This window comes from Coturnix japonica, chromosome 1 (genome assembly GCF_054131305.1).
Source record: "Coturnix japonica strain WE chromosome 1, WE-NBRP24, whole genome shotgun sequence".
NCBI lineage: Eukaryota > Metazoa > Chordata > Aves > Galliformes > Phasianidae > Coturnix > Coturnix japonica.
The window spans coordinates 73,886,625-73,899,995 of record NC_140663.1 but is presented as its reverse complement, the minus strand read 5'-3'; the positions used below and the strand labels follow the sequence as shown (position 1 = coordinate 73,899,995).

The following is a 13,371-nucleotide window of genomic DNA, read 5'->3' as shown; positions in this document are numbered from 1 at the left end:
AAAGCTCAGCAGTGCTAATATTTAGATTTACACCCTTCAAATTTGCCTATCCTCTTTAAAGCTCAAGTATCTCATGCGGGTGAGTCACCCGTCCACCTCTTTGAGAGTACAGTGAGTGAAATTCTTTAAGCTTTCTGGTTTTGGCACAGCAACATTCCGATACAATCTAAGAATCACAGAGACACCCTCTGGTCCCACAAGAACAGGGGAACAGGTTTGGCTAGAAAAAAAAGAGTGTTCCTCATGTGATGGGCACCCTACCAATCACACAGCACTCTCCTCCAGCAACCCAGACTCCTTAAAGACCAGCTGAGGAGGGGGAAAGGGGCTTCTTAGGGAATTCAGCAGCCAGACAGGTGGGTCTGGTTTTCTGCATCACCAGCACGGAAGGGTGAGTACCTGGCATTGGTCAACCTCTTCAGACAGAGAAGCGAAAAGCATCTGGTACAAGAAAAAGAGGTTTTTATGTTAAATGATTTCTTTTTGAGTCTCTGGACTGTTTAGTATGAGGGAGGCTGCTACCTGGATAAGGTTAACTGCCTGAGATTGTTAAGACTTGATTCTTTTCCTTCTGCTGCAAACTCTGCCTTCTGTATGGCTGTTTTAATTTGTTTCATATTTTTTTACTCCTAAAGACTGGGGAGGAGGGAATGGGAAAATAAATTAGATCTGTTGCCAACATATTTGAGTATCGGAAAAAAAAAAATCACCGTTGAGAAAGACAAATCCCCCTCACTTATGAAAATAGGAAAGGCAAGAAAAAATATCTCTTGTTTTGGTTCTGCTGAACTAATGAGGGAGAGAGGAAAAAACTGCCTCCCAGCTCTATATCTGAGGTAATTATGCCTGATGATTTACCAGCCGCCTCTCTGTTCACAGAGGCTTCGTTTCATAGCAATCTCTCTCAAAAAGAAACTTAATTAGTCTCTGACCCCTGCTTGATGCTGAGCTTTGTTTTTGCTTTACATTTCTCCCCTGGTAGCACAAAACGACCGTCTGGCTCTTCCCTTTCTCAGCGTGGTTGGATCCTGGTGACCACACTGCTCTTTGCCAGGGGTGACTGTGTGCTGCTGGCAAGTGGGGCAATGACGGGGGAGAGTATGTGTGCTGGAGGTGTTTGCCTCAGGATAAATAGATGGCCAATCGACACCCTCAAAAACCCACCTTTATGCAGCAAGGGTCCAAGAATTCGTCGATAAGTCATTTAATTGCATTAACAACAATAACAGTGAATTTTGTTTACTCAGGCCTTGCTGCATGGAAGCTTATCATGGTTTAGGGTTGTGAAGAGGGTCTGTGATTAGGGCGTTTTGTCCCATGGCACCAGTACAGCCAGCAGCTCCACCTTGCTAAATTCCCTCCCCTGGCACCCTGTCACTTATCATGCTTGTAGGAACAGTCTGTCCCTTGCGGCCAGGAAAGCCTGAGGGATAGGAGGAGAGGTGGCTGGATGGGGTGAAGGGCAGGGCAGAGCCCCTGGGTAAGGCAGAGGTTTCAATAGCTGAAAGGCTGCGTTTGTTTGGTTGTGCTTAGATGGCTCTGAGCTTTTCGTTTTTCCACCAAGGCGTCTGGAGGCTGCAGAGCCCATGGGGAACTGCACAAATGGGCCCCTTGTCTGCGCTTCCTTACACCAAGGGAGAAGAATGCCATGCTGTGCACAGGCATGCCGAAACGTGGGGTGGGAGCAGGGGGTGAGGCACAGCTCTGCTGAGCCCAGCCATCTCTCCTTGTGCTGCTCTCCAGATGTACTGCCCTGTACCGATGTGCTTATGATGGTGGGTGACAGCTTCAGCACCCCAATTGTTGCCTGTGGTGGGAGTAAGATGTCCTCCCACTGGCCTCCTGATGATAGCAGAGCAGTGGTGGTGAAGGCCTCCCCAGACCTTGGGGAGAGAGATATGTTGATCACAGCATGGTTGAGATTGGAAGGGATCTCTGAAAGTCTCCTCCACCCAAAGTAGGCTGCTGAAGACCATGTCCAGATAGGTTCTGGGTATCTCCAAGGAAGGAGATTGTATACATCTGGTGGCAGGGAGGGCAGTACCTCATGCTTCACAAGTGCTGAGGTGAGTGTTGGCACTTTGTAGAAGCCAATGATGCTTACAGGTGTGTTTTCGGACATCTCTTGGCTGTAGTTTTGTGATTCCACCACAGCTGGCACAGAATACAAGACAATCAGAACATGGTCTACTTCTGCATGAGGCAAGCCAAGCCAGTTCTTCAACTCTTCAATTCATAAGCCTTTTTGGCTATAAGTGGAATGAGACCAGACTAAAGCAAGGAGCAGTCATCTATAAGGCTACTAAAATCCATTTTTAACCTGTAAAAATAGGATGCAGATGCTTTAAAAGTTCAATCAGGCCAATGGGTGTTAGAGATACACCAAAGACTGAATCACCCTGAATCAAGGCAATTGTGCCAGCAGTGGCCCTGTATAAGGTTGGTCACCCAACAACAAGGGCAGGAACCAGCCTCTGCAGAAAGGAGCTTGCTTTTTGGCTCCCCCAGATCTGCTGCAAGCCACTGTGAATGGAAGAAGGAAGGAGGGCTTGAGAAAGCTCTCAGGCCATGGAAGTAACATCTGCCTGCAGCTCCAGGAAACTGTTTGGGCTGTAAAACTAACCTTAACCAGCCCACACAGAAGGTTTCCCTACTTATAAAATTATTTCAGTCCTCAGGCACAAGCTGCTGTTGCCTGTCTCTCTGGGAGCAGGGACTGCCTCCCTGTGTCACTCTGGGTGGGTGGCTGTGAGTCATGCCTCTGTGTGAGGCAAACCCAGAGGCTGGTTTTGTGCTTCACTATTCATGCACCTGCCCCAAGTGCTTTGGCTTAATGCGGCTTGCCTCTGAGGCATAAAGGGCTGGGAAGCCCCAGATCTCCTGCAGCTTCTTTTCTGGGTTGTGTTGGAGGGCTGGCACTCAGCTGTCATCAGATCCAGATGTTGTGATGGCTTTGGAGCCTCTCTCCAGCCCTGCATCCCAGTGCTGATACTGGTCCTTCTAAATGGAGAAGGGGGTGGAAGAGGGATTTCCATTGCACTGCTCATTTTTAGGTCCATGATAAAAGCTCTTCTGTCCTTTTTCCATTTCCTATTCTCTGAGCATTGTTTTATTTAACCAGCCCCACAGAGGTTTTAGATCAAGCTCTCTTTCTCAGGCTGGTCTGCCTAAAGTAATAGCTGCTCAAGGGGAGGGAAGAGCAAGCCAAGTCCTGGATACAAGACAGGGGAAGAAATCCAAGTTGTGGGAAGCATGTGGGATGGGTGGGGAGTCCATGTGCAAGAGTCTTCATATTAATTATATATATACATATATATATAAAAGGCTGAGTTATGCCACTGGGCAGCCAAGAGCAAGCCAGGTCTAGCGTCCTTTTGGTCTGAGTGTTGTTGTTACACTGCAAGGATGCCTGTAAGAGAGAAAGGTAGGAGAAAGAAGTTTCTGTAATGCTAAGGAAAGGGCTGTGGCTTTGTTAATCACAAGTGATCTGATCTATAGTGGTGCGACATGACACAGAACCCAGCTCTCTGCATGGCAGCTGGAGCAGACCCAGTTTTTCATGTGACAGAATTCTTGCACGTTGCTTTTGGGACTGCCCCCTGACTTGTGATGACCTTTAACCAGCAATAACTAAAGGCTTTTCTAAAATCTCTGGAGTGTGAGCAACGATTTAGGCTGTAGCCTCTACAGCTTTCAGATATGTAGAGAACAAGTGCTTGTCTCAAGTTTGTCAGGATCTGGAGAACTTGTGGCTAAGCACTGCCAAAGTCCAGATCTGAGTATTGGTAAGACAGTGGCACAGCTATCCAGGATGGTGGTGGTTGCTGTCCCTGGAGGTGTTCAAAAGTCATGTAGATGTGGCACTGAGAGAGACATGGTTAGTGTGCATGATGGTGATGGGTTGATAATTGGACTTGATGATCTTAGTTGTCCTTGTAACCTTAATGATTCTATGATTCTGACCAGCAAGGCATTGTGTGTGACATCTGGACATACTGGCTAGCAATAAATAGGGCAAGCTTGGCATCTTCATGTTGACTTCACGTGCCTGCCATTCACATTCAAGTACAGCATCATGCAGCTTTAGATGTATTGGGCCAGCCTCCAGCCACCTGGCTGGGAGTAAAAATGGCTTCTTATCTGGGACATAATGGCCTTTCTTTCTATCTCAGAGCTGGTAGCCCAAGGAAGAGGGGTCCCAAGTGCAGGTACTCCAGTAGGAAAGTCAAGCTTGTTTGCATTTTGCCTTCTCAAGCTGGGCCCAGTTCAGCCTTTCTTTCATTGCTTGTATTTTCTTAACAACACAATACATGCAGCTGTCTCCGGATTGGAGTTCTTCTTCCTTGCCATATGCTTCCACACATATGCTCTGTCCCTTTGAAAGAAGGGCATCATCAGATCTGGAATTTGGGCTCATTTCTCCAAGAGGTCTCACACTTCAGAATGATGCCTTTATGCTTCTCTCCCTGGAAGGAGAGGAGGACTTCAAGGTGAAGTGCCTGTGCCCAGCCTGCAGGATATAATGTTCTCAGGAACTTGGTGGGAATGCTACTTGGCCCATCTCCCACAAGCCAGCTGCAGCCTAAGCAGCTCTGTCCCTCATACCTGACTGGGAATGGAGTCCCCATCTTCAGTTCTCAGCATGGGGGATGAAAGAGGGAAATACCCTTAGTAAGGTGATACCAAGCCCTGTGCCACAGATATGTATGCGGGGTACAGCTCTATCTCTGTGGTTATATTTGGTTCCACAGTAGTGCTGGCCAAAAGGGAATGGCCAGTAAGATGTGTGATGTGCCCTCGAATAAATCTGGCTTCTTTGAAGGAGAAGTGAGGTGAAGAAACTGAACTCATTTGGTTTTCATCCCAGTAGCCGCTGTTTCCAGCCAGATGGAAATGTGTCACCGTGAGCAGTGCTTGTGCTGCATGTCAGCATGGGTACTGGTGTGTCAGGAATAAAACAACCCAAAAGTGAGTTGAAGCCACTGTACACAGTCTTCCCACTCCTGTGTAGCTCTACTATCAGGGTGCATTTCAGTTATTAGCTTCATGCCTGGGGAGGTCTTTCCTTTAAAACTACCATGAGGCAAGGAGTGGGAAGGGTACAGACAGATGGATTCTTTCTGTCCTCTCCTCATGGGTAATTTCTTTTACTAAATGAAGCCTATTGTACCAATCTAACTGATGTCTGTCTTTGTTTTTTCCCAGTTTGCATGAAGATCTAAAGATGGCAAAAACTGACAATGGCATACGCATCTGTCAGGGTCTATTAATCCTGGGGAATGTGGTCATTGGGGTAAGTGAAGTAGGATGTGGATGCGTGGCATCTTCCTTACAGTATGACACTTCTTAACACTTCCTAGCCAAGAAATCCCTTTATACATGTGAAGACGACTAGTAAAAAGAGCAATGCAGAGTGAGGCAAGGGATAAAGGAGAGCTGTGCTGGCAGGTCAGTTGGGTGGGGATAGCAGGGGTTGATCCACAAATCCAACATGACTCTAGAGGAACAGCCCTTACTGCTGATCAACATCTTTCCAGCCAACACCTTCCATGTCGTGACAGGACAGTTTGTATTAATTTTTTCTTAACATTCTCAAGTTCCAGGCTTGACTTTTGAGGTCCAGGCTGGGAGAGTTTTGTTTGCAGTTCTTGTGTCAAGGAGTAATAAAAGGGGTTGCAGAGTTGGGCAGTGGAGGAGTTGAGGAGCTCCTGCTTGGCATGAGGCTGAATAGAATGCATGCAGTTTTCTTTTCATGACTCTGTTATTTCCCTCAGTTTAATAGTTCTCCCTGACTTGTGCTTCTCAGATGTGTGGTATTGCCCTGACAGCGGAATGCATCTTCTTCGTGTCGGATCCCCATGGTCTCTACCCTCTGCTGGAAGCCACTGAAAATGACGACATCTATGCTGCAGCCTGGATTGGTATCTTTGTTGGCTTTGCACTTCTTGCTCTTTCTATCCTCGGCATCATTGGAGTCATGAAGTCTAGCAAGACTCTTCTACTGGTGGTAAGTGTACTAATGTTTGCCCATTGATTCCTGCCAACCTTAAAAAATACTGGCTAATTTTCCCTGCTCATCTTGGTATTTACCAACCGTGCAAAGACAACTTTTATTAGTGAAGAGAAGCCAAAGGTTCTTCTTCTCTCTGGCTGTGTTCTCCCACAAGATGATATCTGTGAGGACACACGCATGGGAAGATCCCAAACTAGGGTGGGGGAATTAATTGCAACAACCACAATGAAGGTTTAAACCACGTATCTTGACCCTGACCTGGCCCTGAAGCAGTGCAGAAGCACTTGTGCAATCAGATGCAGCTGGGATGTGGTTTAGATTCTAGTTTCTCCTTGCTGCCTTTCAGCTGTCACGTACCATTTAGTTTAGGAGCTGATAAGTAATGACTTCTTTACAAGGCATTAGTATGTGTTAGTATACCAAAAATGGGTGCAGCTGACATTATGCATCAGCAAGCGAACAGAAATTGCAGGGATGAGGATAGATAGCTTTGAATAAGCCAAGAACAATGTTAAGATGTAAACAAACCTCTACAATTTCTCACTCAGTCCTTTGGGTTGACAGTAGTGAAATTAATTGGTGTGCGCATTACGGGAGGATAGAGTTGAAAACTCTGCTATCAGCTCTATCTGTCTTGGCTTAATGTAGGGTGGCAGGGTGTCTGTTTTAAAGAGGAGACAGAGATCTGAGCTCTTGTGCCAGGAAATTCACCAGCAACAAGTGATGGAAGAAAATTTTCTTAACTCTGAATGTTGATGTCTTGATTGAAACCCAAGGCTGTGGTACAGGGCAGATGCTGGTGAAAGAAGAAAACAAATACCTTTAATCCAGGAAAACCATTTTTAAGTGTAGGAGAAGAAATGGAGGCCTGAGAACTCTAAAAGGGAATACAGGGAAGACTGAAAGGGGTTGCACTGAGAAGGGAAGAGAAGCAGTGAAACGAAGTGTGAGTGGTGCTCTTGAGGATCAGTTTTCATGAAGGTTCTTTCCTTACAAGGCACGAGTGCTGAAGAAATCTGAGGATGCAAAGTCAAAGATCTGAACAACACATTAAGTTGCACCTTCTCTTTCCCTGAAGTATAGTCTCTCCTGCTAGGATGGACTAGATTCTTGGTGAGAAGCTTCCAGCTTGCAAACAGAAGAAAAACTTGACAATGAGATGCAGCAAAGAAAATGGCTGATGCTAATCAAGCAAAGTATCATCCATAAAGATAGGGTGGGATTAATGCTATTCAACAAATTTCTGATGATAACATGCCTATGAGATGGAGTACAGTTCTGGTCACGCACCTTCAGGAAAGCGAACTGCAAACTGAAATGAGCACAAAGAAGGACTACTACATGAATGTTCAGAGGAACAGAGAAGGTTGGGGACACTGGTGCAGCTCAGTTCAAGTTTCTGGCTTGAACAGGGTGTGGGGCTTAAACTTGAAAAATACAGAATAGGAATAAACTGCTTAATTTTTTCTCCAGTAGCTAACTTTACTCTCTCTCTCCAACAGTACATTATTCTGATGCTGATCACTTATGCATTTGAAATGGCTTCTTGCATCACGGCAGCAACTCACCGAGACTTTGTGAGTATTGCTTTTCTCATGTCTTCATGCAACTGCACTGGAATATGTTGCAGTTTTATGGCGTGCTGTTTCCTGTTTAGTGGAGTAAATGGCCCATGTGGTTGTACAACATAAGTTCAAAGGACTGCTGCTGAGTTAGAGTAAGACCCCACAAAGAAAGTCTTCAACATTCATTCTAATGAAGGAATTATCTTTGTTCTTTTGAACACTTTTGTTATTTTTGATGCTATAAAATGTTCATAACCTTGCACCTAAGGAAATAAAGGTGTGGATTAGCTGAGTCATCAGTGCAGTATTTAGTCTTTCAGCTACAGGCTGATTAATCTCTCATACAAACCTTCAGCATCACAACAGGCAGTGTTACTAGCAAGGGAAAGATGACGTGGGTTATTGCAGGTATTGGTGGGGAAAATGACCTGAGGCACCTCAGCTCCAAGAAACATCAAGTGTAACCCATTGCTTCTGCACATCTCCTTTGATCTGACATCTGGAAGGACAAGCTTAAGAGTCATGCTCTGTATCTTTGTTGCTTCTGCCCCTTAAATCTTGTTCTTTAGCCTCCCCTGTGTAAAACTGGGAGTGGTGGGGGGAGTAGCATTCCTGTTATCTAGAAGGATACTGAAGCAAGCAAACCCACCCACATATTTGCTTTGCATGGCCACTTATTTACACAGTTTCTTCATTCTTTTCTGGTTGAAAAGAATGAAGAAACTGTGTAACGTTTCTTCACCAACGTTCTTTTGTTGGTGGTGGTGTTTTTTGTCATTGGTGGTGTCTTTGTTTGATTGTCTGCTTACTTGTTTTCTCCTACAGCTTACTCCAAACCTCTTCCTGAAGCAAATGCTGGAGAGGTATCTGAATTCAGAGACAGACAATAACAACGACAAATGGATGACCGAAAGGGTCACAAAGACATGGGATAATCTCATGCTCCAGGTAATAATAACACTGAATATTATCACTAATTACTAAACGCTCTGTGGCTCTGGAATTTCAAGACCTCCTCAGAGCCACTCAGTGGTATAAAGGATAACATCTGCCTTGAACCTTAGACAAAGTCCTGACACACTCCCCATTTTGCTTGTTTATCAGATGGCAGACTGACAAAGGCAAGCACTTCAAAAATCTCTCCCATAAATCTGTGGTTAATGCCTAACCTTGTGTAAGGGCCAGCCTTGTGCAGGGCTGTGACCTTGGCCCATGAAGACCGTTTTCTCCTCTCACCCCACAGAACCAGTGCTGCGGGGTGAACGGGCCCTTGGACTGGCAGCAGTACACATCTGCTTTTCGGATGACACACAATGATGCGGACTATCCTTGGCCACACAACTGCTGTGTCATGGATACCCGAGGAGAACCCATCAATCTTGATGGCTGCAAGCTTGGAGTCTCCGGCTTCTATAACAGCAATGTAAGATTTTCCCCATTTTTTTTCGGTTAACATGCGTTGGTTAAAAGTGCCTTGATGGATGGGAAGGAAATAGGGAATAGCCTTCCTCCTCTCCTGTAAGCTAAGTGTCCAAAAGGTGTCCAAAAGCTTTCTGAAGAAGAAGCAGTGCTTGTAAGTTCCTGACCAAGTAGAACGCAGCACAGATTGTGGTAAAGGCTTTTCTGACTATTAGTAACAAACACGGAATCATTAAGGTTGATCCTCATCCCAGTTCCCTCAACCACTCCCTTTAAGAACTGTGCTCCAGACCCTTCACAGCTTTGTTGACCTTCTGTGGACACACTTCAGTGCTTTGATGTCTTTCTTGTAGTGAGGAAACCAAAAATTAATGCAGTATTCAGTGTATGAACTGGAAGAAAACTATTCCAACGCTATCAATATGAAGCAGTACCTCATACATGCAGGTGGTCGCCAGCTAAATCAAACATTGCCAAAAGATGAGTGCGTACATGAGTGAGCAAGACAGCAGTTCTCCTCTAGGCAGCTGTCAAAAGTAATGAAGAACAAATGGCAAGAGAATAAGAAGGGGCTGTCCTCTGGCACTGTGCCCCATGAAATGAATAGTAGGGCATCTCTGAGTAGGGCATCTCCTACAGTGAGATCCACTTACTGAACACATCACTTGTTGAACTTTACAGTTAACCAGCTTTTCCTGTTCAGACAGATTGCAGGGCCATGAGCACAAAGTTTTCCACTAATAAGCATTTCTAGAAGATGTTCAGGTTTCCAAACTCGCCTACGCCTTTTGGATTCTGGAGTCCAGCTCTGTGTTGACTGTCTTTGTGTTCAGGAAGTGGATAGCACAGAAAATCATCCTTGAAGCGTTTAAGATGGGTCTGCTTTGTATTTGGAGCTAGAAACATGCAGGTTATCTGCAAGTTGTCAATAATGTGTAGTCTTGGCCTGTCTTTTTTAATTACTCAGATTACAATAGAGGATTGTGCCACTTTACTCTCTCTCTTGGAGGTGGATGAGCTTGTAACTGAGCAACAGAAGCTCAAAACTTGTGTTGATTCATGCATGGTTGCCTTACAGGGTTGTTACGACGCTATTTCTGGGCCACTGAACAGGCAGGCCTGGGGTGTTGCCTGGTTTGGTTTTGCCATCCTCTGCTGGACTGTGAGTACTTACTATTTGTTTTTATTTCCTCTTCTCTTTCCTAATTATTCCACACCCACTTGGGTGGAGGTGGGTGACAGGGCTGAAAAGCATCTGAAGATGATATTTATTAATCATCAATGTGCTTGTAGCCTGCTCCAATAATAGGGCTACATACAAAAGTTTCCCACCATCCCTGGCTTCCATGCTCAAAGAGCTAGATGCCCTTCTGGCCTGCTGTGTCCTGCTGCAATCTCAATAAGCAGCACACAAAACAGCTTTCAGATTCCTGTTTTTTGGAGGGTATTGGATTATCTAAACTGCAATCATGACAGATAATTCCATTTCCAGTTCAAAGACTTTGCAAAAGAGTTTCAAATAGTTAGGGTTCAGCAGTTTCGTGACAGATAATCCCCAGTGAGCTGAGTGATCTGGTCAAATAGTTATGTCCGCACACATCTTTCTGCACTGTGAAGTTTGTGTGCAGATAAAAAAGCTTTAAGCTCCCTGTTCCTGAATGAACTTTGCTTATCAAGAATTTCTGCTGCCCTTTCCTATCAGTAGGATTACATGGGACTGGGGGGAGAGGTGTGGGGAAGGGATGAGGGGAAGAGAAACTCAACAGTCTTGTCTTTTCAGTTCTGCGTCCTCCTCGGAACCATGTTCTACTGGAGTAGAATTGCGTACTGAAGGCTCAACATCCTCAGCCTTGTCCTGAAGCACTCTAAGAAGATGCATTCACTCATCTCCTGCTCCATTCTCCTTGTGCTGTTGGGGACCTGAAGCTTTCCCACTACCTCTCCCATATTGCTTTAGCCCCTCAGAAAACATGACACACGAATGTCACACACTACTTGTCCCTTCTTTGCCCCTTGTTCTGCTGTCTAAATGTATCCTGGCTGAGGCAAAACCCTTCTTTTGCTGTGTGGTAAATCCTTGGAACTAAGATAAGTCATGATCTGATTTGCTCTGTGATGGCATCAGAGGGGAAAATGTCCACATATGCTCTCTCCAGAAAAGTCCCTCTCTAAAACCAGGCTGAATGTAAATCACAGTGCTATAGGTTCTGTCAAGAACTGCCTAAGTAAAGCTGTAACCTCCTGTGACCAATAAAGGCGGATGCAGCAAGGGAGAAGACTGCAGAACTCTGAAATATATTTTATCTTTCAACTTCTGCTCCTGGTCTCCATCACTCCTTGCCTTAGAGTGAGGAAGATTTTCTAAGAGTTTAAATGTGTCAGCAGCAAAGACATATCACAGATGAAAAGTCTGCTGCTAGCCAAGCTCAGTGAAAGACTAGCTCACTCCTCTGCAATGTGCTGCCTATGAAATAGGTCCCTGTGCCATCTCCCTATGAAACTGCTGCTTCTCTACCTTCAGAAGCGCCAGACCATGAAAAATTCCGTGAGCATCTCCATCAAAATCTGCACGTGCTTCACACAAGATTTCACTAGAATATGTGCAGAGTACAAGGGGTCCTCTGCTCCAGTTGGCTTTGCGGCAGGAGCTGTCCCACACCCCTCAATCACCCTGCTGTCTACACGGATGCACTCATGTCCCCTGTGCACCCCCCATCCCAAATCCCCACATCAGGCAGAAAAAAAATGGCAAAAATCTAGTGAAAAAATGCCAACATGGTGCTCTCTGAACCAAATCCAGTCAGTTCAACAGTGGTGGTTTACTTCGGCACAGGCTGATCTGGAGTCTTTCCAAGTGAATGCTTGAGTTACATGTTCGTGTAAACATCCTCTGGGGTAGAGCATTTTAAGGTGTGCTGTCTCAGATTGTGGCAGTTTACCAGCTACTGTCATTCCTTGTTTTTGTATATTTGCCAAAAACGCTAATTAAAAACAAGTGGAAGTGAAAAATGTTTACTCTTTCTCGTGATTCTGTGTTTGGGAAGGGGAAAGGAAGGTAAGTATCTGGGACTGTGAGGAAGGTCTGAGTGCATAGAGCCCTGATGCAAAGAAGGTGTGCAGGTCAGTGGTCCCTCACTGGAGAACTGGGGGAGACAGAGAAGGCGAAAGGCTTGAAGGAGAATCAAGTACCTGAAGCACAGAGGGGTTTTCTTTGTCTGTGTGTTCAAAAAGGAGAATCCCCATGGATCAACCCCTTCAGAAGGGAAGACAGTGTGGAAGGGTCAATGCTTCAGTGAGGAGGTGACTGCCCTTGAGGGTCTGGACTTTCAGCCATTTCCATAAGCCTTCAGTCTTCAGCCCTTTTTTGTGATGTTTGAGGACATGGATAGAGCACAGGCACCATGTGTGTCAGTGATCTGGGTCTGTTTTATAAAAGTCCTTACTGTTTGTTTGCGTGTATGTAACTGATAGCTACAACAACACCTAGATCTAAATAAATCCAAAGATTTCTTTAGGCAGCACCAGCAAAGACTTGCCTGAATGCTCCTTATTGTGAACTGCAAATCCCTACCTGCTGCAACAGGTATGGGGGAGGAGGGACAGCACACTGCCTCTGTCCTCGCTTGGGCAAATCCCTCCAAAACCTTCTCAAGCCATAGCAGCTTTGTGGAGAGCTGCTCACCTGCCTACAGATCTCCTGCTTGGGTTATTTCTGCAGACCAAATAGATCTGGAAATAGGCAATATGTCCAGGTATAGAACACACTAGAGACTTCTGCATATAGATGTGGTTGGAGATACGGCCTGCAGAAAACTGTAAGACTACAATAGCAGGTTATTTCAAATATGATTTCCTCTCCTGGTCTTTTGCTTCAGACCCAGAAGTCTCAATTCCTGCAACATCAAAATGTGCTTAGATTATAGCACAGTTTTCAAAATAGAGAAAATACAGCAGGATTTTATAGGAGAGATGAAACTGAAACTACCTTGAATAGACCACTGCAGTATTCACTACTCCTGCCAGTTGAAAATGGTACTAATGACCTATGGCACAAATGGCAGTTTAAGCCAGCCAGGTTCAGAGAATCATAGAATGGGCTGGGTTGAAAAGGACTACAGTGACCATCTCGTTTCAACCCCCCTGCTATGTGCAGGGTCACCAACCAGCAGACAAGGCTGCCCAGAGCTACATCCAGCCTGGCCTAGAATGCCTGCAGCGATGGGGCATCCACAGCCTCCTTGGGCAACCTGTTCCAGTGCATCACCACTCTCTGTGTGAAAAACTTCCTCCTAATATCTAACCTAAACCTTCCTCAGTTCAAGACCACTCCCCCTTGTCCTATCACTATCCACCCTTGTGAACAGCCATTCCCCC

The 13,371-nt window shown here is 45.5% G+C and overlaps 1 protein-coding gene across 1 annotated transcript; it reads left to right on the top strand.

Moving 5' to 3' along the window:
* Positions 1-324: 324 nt before the first annotated feature.
* Positions 325-12,006, top strand: UPK1B (uroplakin 1B). Its single transcript, XM_015876176.3, has 8 exons — positions 325-391; positions 5,206-5,293; positions 5,807-6,007; positions 7,516-7,590; positions 8,404-8,526; positions 8,822-9,001; positions 10,076-10,159; positions 10,778-12,006. Exons 2-8 carry the CDS (start codon positions 5,225-5,227, stop codon positions 10,826-10,828), a joined length of 783 nt encoding a protein of 260 aa, XP_015731662.1. The 5' UTR covers positions 325-391; positions 5,206-5,224; the 3' UTR covers positions 10,829-12,006.
* Positions 12,007-13,371: the final 1,365 nt, after the last annotated feature.

Bases quoted from the DNA above. Each gene is read 5' to 3' on its own strand.
- UPK1B (XM_015876176.3), top strand. From the start codon at position 5,225: ATGGCAAAAACTGACAATGGCATACGCATCTGTCAGGGTCTATTAATC. The intron at 6,008-7,515 runs GTAAGTGTACTA...TCTCTCCAACAG, and splicing joins GCAAGACTCTTCTACTGGTG to TACATTATTCTGATGCTGAT. The intron at 10,160-10,777 runs GTGAGTACTTAC...TTGTCTTTTCAG, and splicing joins TTGCCATCCTCTGCTGGACT to TTCTGCGTCCTCCTCGGAAC.